Source organism: Malurus melanocephalus, unplaced genomic scaffold (genome assembly GCF_030028575.1).
Source record: "Malurus melanocephalus ecotype Western Australia unplaced genomic scaffold, MMel_1.1 scaffold_2357, whole genome shotgun sequence".
NCBI classification, from domain to species: domain Eukaryota; kingdom Metazoa; phylum Chordata; class Aves; order Passeriformes; family Maluridae; genus Malurus; species Malurus melanocephalus.
The window spans coordinates 2,685-11,222 of NW_026625589.1; the positions used below are offsets into that span (position 1 = coordinate 2,685).

At 56.3% G+C, this 8,538-nt stretch overlaps 1 protein-coding gene across 1 annotated transcript; it reads right to left on the reverse strand.

Moving 5' to 3' along the window:
• Positions 1 to 3,608: 3,608 nt before the first annotated feature.
• Positions 3,609 to 8,321, reverse strand: LOC130587738 (toll-like receptor 13). Its single transcript, XM_057388714.1, has one exon. The coding sequence runs from the start codon at positions 8,252 to 8,254 to the stop codon at positions 5,078 to 5,080; it is 3,177 nt and encodes a 1,058-aa protein (XP_057244697.1). The 5' UTR covers positions 8,255 to 8,321; the 3' UTR covers positions 3,609 to 5,077.
• Positions 8,322 to 8,538: the final 217 nt, after the last annotated feature.

Here is an 8,538-nt window from a genome sequence, read left to right on the forward strand (position 1 = left end):
TCCCCCGCGCGCCGAGCCCCGCCCCGGCTGTGGCTCCGCCTCCTCCCGCCCTCGCTCCGCCCCGCTGGCTCCGGATTGGCCGCCTGCTCTCTGGCCCCGCCCCACTCCCGCCCCTCTGGCACGTGGCACCGCCTCCTCCCGCCCCCAATCCTTATCCCTGGATTCGGATTGGCCGCGTGCTCGCCGGCCCCGCCTCCTTTGTTTCCCGCGCGCTGCATTGGCCCGCCCCCTCCACGGGTGTCATGGCGGCGGGCGCGGCAGCTGAGGCGGAGAATGGCCCCTGGGTGTGTGTGGGATCGGAGACTGGGCAGCCCCGAGCGGCGGGAGGGGCCGTGGCTGTGCAGGTGCAGCGCTCGGGGGCCGGGGYGTGYGCAGGGACGCGGCCGAGCGGGGCTGGGGGTCCGGCGCCGGGGGAAGGAGGGCGCCAGGGCCCGGCGCTCCGGGCATGTGTGCTCATGTGGCGTGGCTTCCAAAAGCAAAGCAAAGCAAAGAATAGCCAAGCCATCGTTAAAACAGCACTGAGCAAAAGATTTCTGGGGAAAAAAAATTGGGATTAAAAATGGGAAAAATYGGATTAAAAATGWGAAAATTGGGGCTTGGGGCAAAAAAATGGTGACTAAAAGTGAAAAAATGGGATTAAAGCCGAGAAAATTGGGATCCAAAATGAGAAAATTTGKATTAAAAATTCTTGGGGGCATTTGTGGTGCTGGGAGAGGGCTTGGGGCATTTTTTTGGGGGCAGGAGTTTTGGGGTCCTAGTCTGGCTTTGTGGCTTGGAGRGAATTTGGGTGAGTTTTGGTGGAGATGGGAAGGGGTTTTGGTGGGCTGATTTCTATGGCACTGTGTCCATCTGTAAAGCCCTGCATGGCAGGGCCCTGGCCCTCCTGGGCAGCAGAGCTTGTGCCCACATGGCAGCAGCTGCCTGGGCCAGTGSCTTTCTCACTGCTCTGCTGCTCACGGTGTCCTGAGTTCCAAGGAAAGTGTAAGCAAAACAATCTGTATTCTCTGGGCATCTCCRTGAGCTGCTAGAAYACAGGTGTGGGAGAGCTCCTGATCYTCAGCATGACTCAGCCATGATAACACCCCGGAGGGGGGAGGATGGTCAGGGGGGGCTATCTCTGCTCTTGGGCCATTGGGGGCTCTGGGAATGAGCCATGGAATTCCATCATCCAATTGGCAGATGCCCCACCCAGAGAGGAGGAGCTGGACATCCCTACCGGCAYAKGAACCGAGGCTCTGGGACACTGRAATGCTACTGCCACTGCATTCCCAGAGGAGGGGAGCTCAAAAACCACTCCTGGACCTCCAGAGACAGACTCAAYCTGTCTTCAGGACCCCTGCTTCGACGAGACCACATCCATCRCTCAACGGGACTGCAGCCACCACCCTGCTCGACAGGATATCAGCTTGTAYTCTCCWTTGCAAGGAAGGTTCCCACCTTCCTTGACAGACACCTGTCTTTCAAACTAAGACAGACCATCAGCAACYGTCAATTGCTGAACCCACRCAACAGGGGTATACACACGCRACCCTCAAAACCACGAGCACGACAAGTGCACGCACTCTAAAAAGGCGGATCAGAGGAGGGCCCATGCTAAAAATTTCCTGGAACGTGCAAATATTTTGGGAAATGTTTGAATATGTGTCATTGTTTACAAACAGGTATTRGACGGATGCAAGAGAAAGGGTACGTAAGGGGTGTTGCCATGGATATATTTTATCACTTTAACTGAGTCCCGTAGTTGTTCAGGGCTGAATTTCCAAACCATTCGAGCAGAGAAGTCCTCCAAACACTGGCCCATGTCCTTCCACATTTCATGCCAYTCCTGACTATCCTCCCTCCAGAAAGATCTCTGAAAAGCCTTTCTGAAAATGTATTTTGTAGTTCTATACATGATGTGGACCACGCGGTTCTCTGCCAGGAGACCTGGCAGGCACAGCAACAAGAACACCCAAAGGGAATCTAAAATTTGTTTTCCTTAACACCCAAAGGGAATCTAAAATTCTCAAAAGTTGTTTTACCAGGCCCAGAGGAGGAAAAGAGAATGAAATATTGGGAAAATCGTCCTCCCTTCTTCCTTCCACAGGCTGGGCACGATTATTAATTCCCACAGGTAGCACCCAAAGCCAGGACAGGGGCAGCACTGAAAACACACTCCAAAGGGCCTATCACTGCCCTTGATGTTCTCATGTCATAAACTGATATCCCACAGAACAGCAACAAAGCAACCCTGATCCCTCTTCCTGCTCTGAAAAAAGAACATACGGGAATATAGGCAGGGTTAGGTACCACAGCCACAAGAAAACACCAAGCAACATTGTAACCAGTGGCTCTGCACATGATACAACAAAGGCTTAGATCACATTTGTTTTCAATCAGCTCTGGAAAGTTCTGTTGTTGTCTCAACCCTTCGTGCCGCACATTGGGCGGCACATAAAGCTGTCATGGTTTAAGAACTGTATTCCATGATTTAATRCTGAAACTATAATGGTTCTTGCTTCCCTGCCCCCTCCAGCTGGAAGCCCAAAAGGCAAAGACCGTGGTTTGACACCGAAACAGCAATGAAATAAGAAAATAAACAGYAACCAAAGCAGTGACAAAATGTATAAGATAAAGAAACAATCTACATGGGAAGTCTGTGACAATACTGATTGTTTTGCTTGCCTTCTTCTCACAGGAGAAGCCCCTTCCGCTCAGAAGCAAGGGAGATTGTTCTTTTCCTTTACCCCGGCAAATAAGATGGTGTTGAATGGCCTCATGGAAATGCCCACAGCCATTGGGCAATCTCAAGASCACTCATTCGGGACATACCTCTCAGCTACTGAAAAAAAAATTAACTCTATTTTAGYGACTCTGTCCTGGYTGAAACTAGGACAGCCTTCCTGGTGGGGAAGCCTTCAAAGAGGTGTTCGAAGATGGAGGCAAACAAGAGGAATGAGAARGTCTAGAAGCAGAAACGTCTCATGGGGAGAAATTGGGAATGGGGCTGTCAGCTTGCTGCAGGGAARGTTCAGGRATGGCCTGCACATCARTGCAGTGCTAGTTTGGGAACCMTTTTGTCTATGCTGCATTTAAGTGCCTGAAACAGGGAGAAAAATTTCCCTGAAGGGGGGCAGGGAGGATGATGAGCTTTGCCTCATCCCAACCCAGCCTGGGAGTGACTCCTGGCTCCCCTCCCTCCCCTCCCCTCCCCTGGTCCCGCTGGTGCTGCTGCTCCAGACAGCCCCCCTAGGAGCGTGTGGAACTGTAGCCTCAACGATCTCTATCCATGCAGATGCAGGTGAAACAGCTGGACCAACCTCGCTGTTGGCCCTGCTGGGAATCTCCATGTAGCCAAGCTGAGCAGATTGGTACTGAGCCTGGGTCACCAAGGACTTGGGAGAGGGGCTGTGGGAGGGACCAGTATCAGTTGCTCACTGCTGGCCCTCGACAGCGTCATCTGCCCACAGGCTGGAGCCAAGGGAAAGCCATTCCTAGCCTGGCACTGCTGGGCTCTGATTCTCCAGGGACAGACCCGAGAGGGACCTTCCTGAGCGCCCCAGGGCCRAAGCTGAGCAGAGCCACATCCCGCTCTGGGACAGCAGCTGATGCGCTTGCGGAAGGACTCCTTGGGCAGCAGATGCAAACAGCCCCGTGATCGTGGCCATGAGCCAGCGGCAGCGGCTGGCCCGGACACCTGCAGCACACYCCGGTTCACCAGCCAAGCCAGGCACATCCTGCTGCCGGCGAGGATCGGGCAGGAGAGAGGCGGGGACCTGCCTGGGGCTTGGGAGCTGCTGGGGTGGGGAGGCAGAACGGTTGGTGCTGGGATGGATAGTGGGTGTCTCCCATATCCCGCTGGAATTTCCCAGCCCTGGAGGTGCCGCTATGGGTAGAAGCAGCCGATTGTGCTGCGGCAGCACATGCCAGGAAGAGCCAGATGTGCAAGAGCTGCAGCTCCCATGTGTCTGCAAATGCCAGGCAAAGGAATGGAGTCATGAAGCTGCTGTTGGGCATTCATGCATCTGAACACTGAGGTCCACTTTGCTCTTCTCTGCTCCTCCTTCCCCTTTTCCTTGTTACCATTGTCCCAACTGCACATTTCTCAGAGGAAAAGCAGAGATTTTGAGACAAAATATTATAAACACATATTATAGTGTCGGCTTTCGCAAATATTAAGATGACTGCTATCTGTACAATGTTGCCTTTTTTGCATAAATAGCTTAGTTATGCGGACACAGKGCTAAAATCATCACTGATTGGTTTGTTTTTCTTTTGTAACTCAGATATAGCCATAGAATACTTGTGGTTAAACTGRAKTGTTATGGCTTGTGACTTAAACATTTCCATAAAGGATATTTTTCATATTATAGCTAAACTATACAAAAGCTGCAAAGAAAGCTACCAAAAAACCCTGAATGAGGCCCTGGCAGCAGTGGTCCTTAAAGATAAGAAGCAGCTCAGAGCTGGGGAAAAGGATGCATACATTCACAAAGAGATCATGATGCTTAGCGGCTTCGGGGTGGGGAGGCCATCGCCCCAGGACTATCAGCTGCCAGGCCAGCACAGACCCTGACAGCAAAAGGGTGGGGGGTGGAAGGAACAGAGGCTTTGGGATGTGCAGTGAAAAGTCTCTAGTCAGAGCTCGTGGAAATCCGTCCTCTGCTGTGCAGAGGAGCCTGGCTGGTGAGACCCACAACCTTCTGATGGGCTTATCTGCATGGACAGCAGAGGGGCCCATGCTACGGACACAACTGTCATCTACTGAAACCACGGAACAAAGGGCTACACTGGAGGAGGYGCCATGCTAAACAGCTCCTGGAAAAGTTTGAGTATGCATAAATGCCTATGAATAAGCATTAWGCTGRTGCAATACRAAATGTATTTAAAGATGTCTCCTGTCAATAGCAGGTGTGCCTCTGGCAGCTGGCRCTGTATCCTTYTGCTTTTATGTACCCTGTTGTCATTTATTAAAACCTTTTAAATTTTAACAGGAGAGTGAACCTYGTTTTTCACACAAAACAACATTTTTTTGATTAGGAATGTCTCCATGGATCACTATTATACCAGGGTGAGGTCGCTGTACAGCAGCTGCTCTCTATCCCCATAGCCTTTCATCCTCCTCCTCCTCCTCCTCTTCCTTCTCCTCTCCCTCCTCCTTACCTTCATCCCCACTGTGCAGAGCATATTCCCCAGAGAAAAGCCGGTGATTTGGTGGCAGAAAACTGTTTTTSTGAGGGAGAACCTCCACAGGAGTTCCAGCCATGTCAGAGCAGCCTTCTTCCCTGCCCTCCCCCTTCCTCTCCTCCCCMTCTTYCTCCTTGCTGCCATCATCCCCACTCCACAGGGTACCTTCCCCAAAGAATAAACAGTGATTTTCGGGCAGAAAGTTGCTTTTCTGAGGGGGAACTTCCCCCGGGGTCCGAGTTGCACCAGGGCATCCTTCCTCCCTGCTCCTCCTCTCCCTGTCCTCCTCCTCCTCATCCCCACTACTCAGGGCACGCCTGAGCTTTGCCCAGAAGAGGGGCTGTGCAGGGGGCTCAGGGGGCCAGCGCAGGTGCGTGCGCCGCAGCAGCACACGGCGCATGCGGTGGAAGGCCGAGAGCTCGGCCTCAGGGATGTCCTCGAGGAAKATGAGGACAAGGACATCACGCAGCTCATCAAAGAGGCGGTAGCTGGCCATCTGGATCTCCAGTGAGCACCACTCGCTGCGCAGGTACCCACGGCTCACCACGCACACCGTGTGCCGGCTGTTGTACACTGCATCCACGATGTTGTCCACTATGGCACGGCCGGGGCGAAAGTCGCGATGGTGTAGGCAGAGCCGCAGGGCTCCACGCTCCAGCTCAGGCACCAGCTCCTCCAGCACCCACTGCTCATCCCCAGAGTTGTAGGACACGAAGGTGTCGTAGGTGTAGCGCCGCTGCTCCCGCCGCCAGCGCCCACGTGCCCACGCACGCAGTAGGAAGAGCTGGTAGCGCAGCCGCCAGTACGCACGGTGGTACAGCAGTGGCAGCGCCAGCAGCAGCAGCACAGCCGGTGCCGTCCCTGCAAATAGGTAGCGCCCCATGTCCAGGTAGCAGACGCGCGTGTCGAAGCAGTGCAGGTATTTGGAGGCCTCACCTGTCTCACCACAGGTGTAGTTATACAGGTAGACCACCTGCACAGGCCCACGTGCCAGCCAGGCAGGCAGCCAGGCATTGGCACAGCTGCAGCTCAGTGGGCACTTGCGCAGGTCCAGGTAGCGCAGGGCAGGCAGATGTGTGGCCAGCATCGGATCCAGTGCACGCAGCTCATTCTTGGCYAGRCGTAACTCCTTCAGTTGTGTCAGGTTGCCGAAGACCTCGGGGCCAAGGCTGCGCAGTCCTGCACTCTCCAGGTTCAGGCTATGCAGTTGGCTCAGGTTCTTGAAGATGCCGGCGGGAAGGTTGCCCATCCCACTGCTGCTGTCAGCTAGTGTCAGGTACCTCAGCTGTGCCAGGTCATCGAAGGCATCAGCAGGGATGGCTGAGAGCGAGTTCTGTGACAGGTAGAGCGATCTCAAGGCACTGAGGCCCTGGAAGAAGCGTTGTGGGACCACACGCATCCCATATGGTTGCTGCGCCTGCAGCTTCAGGTCATAGAGGTTGTGCAGRTAGCGAAAGGGTGGCAGCTGCCGCGGGTGTCGGCTCAGGTAGCGCAGCGCATTGGCACGCAGGTCCAGCACACCCAGTGTCACCTGCACCGGCTGGAATGCRGCTGCACTCACTTCCAGCAGCCGGTTGCGATCCAGGTAGAGCCGGCAAAGCCGCGGGAGGCCCTGAAACGCCATGGCGGCCAAATGACGCAGGTTGTTTCCACCCAGGTCAAGGGTCTGCAGGCGGTCAAGTCCCTTGAAGGCACCAGGAAAGAGCACTGACACACGGTTGTTGCGCAGGTTGAGGTCYTCCAGCTGGTGCAGGTCAGCAAAGGMGCCGGACGGGAGGTCGGTGAGCAGGTTGTTGTCAAGRCGCAGGTGCCGCAGTTCGYGGAGTCCACGCAGCGCTGCACGGTCCAGCCACGCCAGCCCRTTCACATCCAGCCGCAGCTGCCGCAGCGCCGGTGCATTGTCAAAGGCACCCGCACCAGCCACCAGGATGCGGTTGAAGCGCAGGGAMATATTGYGGAGYTGGTGCAGAACCGGGGTCCCGTGGCACGATGGCAGCCGCTGCAGCAGGTTGTGCTCAGCCACCAGCTCACCCAGCACCGCGCGCTGCGCCGGSGTCAGCAGCCACCCTACACAGCCCAAGTGCCGCAGACGGTTGCCAGACACATCCAGGGCACCCAGCAACGGGCAATTGGCCAGAGATGCATTATGCATTGCTGTGAGCCCCACGCGCTGCAGGCGCAGCCTCTGCAGCCACGGCCCTGTCAGCTGCTGGCACAGGTATTTCAAGCCTCTTGTGCCCACCTGCAGCCCTGACACATCCACATGGCGCGGGGAGACTCCAGCCACGCGCAGCAGCTGCACCACATCCAGTGGGTTCCCAGCCAGRTGCAGGTATGTCAGGTTGTGCAGGCACAGGCGAGCRAGTGGCGTGGGGTYTGAGATGTTGTTGTAGGACAGGTCGAGCACACGCAGCCCTGRRGGCAGCACCYCAGGGGTCGCCCCTGAAAGAGCTCCCAGGGAGTTGTTGCAGAGGCGCAGGACCCTCAGTGTGGGTGGCAGTCCTGGGCCCAGTGTYGACAGCATGTTGCCACACAGGTCGAGCAGGTCCAGGTGTGTCAAGTGCCCCATGGCCATGGCYACAGGCTGCAGTGCGCTGAGCTGGCCGCCCCGCAGCCAGAGCGTAGTCAGTGCAGCCAGTGGCTGGAAAACACTGGGAGCCACCTTCTGCAGTGGGTTGTGATCCAGCCGCAGTAAGCTCAGGTTGCCCAGCCCAGTGAAAACACCTGTGGCCAGCACTGACAGGTGGTTGTGGGCCAGGTCTAGGTGGTCCAGTGCCAACAGCCCCCAGAAAGCCCYCGGGGCCAGGAGTTCCAGCTTGTTGTGGGTCAGATCTAGGGTGTGGAGCTGCGGCAGGTGGGCAAAGGCACGGGGGGGTACCTGGCGCAAAGTGTTGACAGAGAGGTTGAGGGAGGTGGCAGTGGAGGGGAGGTCACCCACTGCAGCCCCCACAGTGCYCAGGAAGCGCTGGATGCAGCGGAACAGCCCAGGGTCCCACGGCGCCTGGATGCAGTTGCGGAAGCCATAGGGAGAAACTCCCACAGGCACCATCACCAGTGTCACCAGTGTCACCAGCAGTGGGGTGCACATCGTGACACCCTCTGGGGAGACCCTGGATGCAGTGTGGAAGAGAGTGGAGTGAGGAGTGTCCTCGGGACCCCACAGACCCCCCCCCAAGGCCCAGGGACACCACTTGGAGCTCAGGGAATCCCCCACACCACCCCGGGGATACCCTTTGCAAACCAAGGGCACCATCACCATCCCAGGAACCCCGCTTAGGGCCCAGGGACCCCTCCTGCATACCCCAGAGACCCCACCAGAACCCCAGGATCCCCACTCAGGCTCCAATGACCCCGCATCACACTCCAGGGACC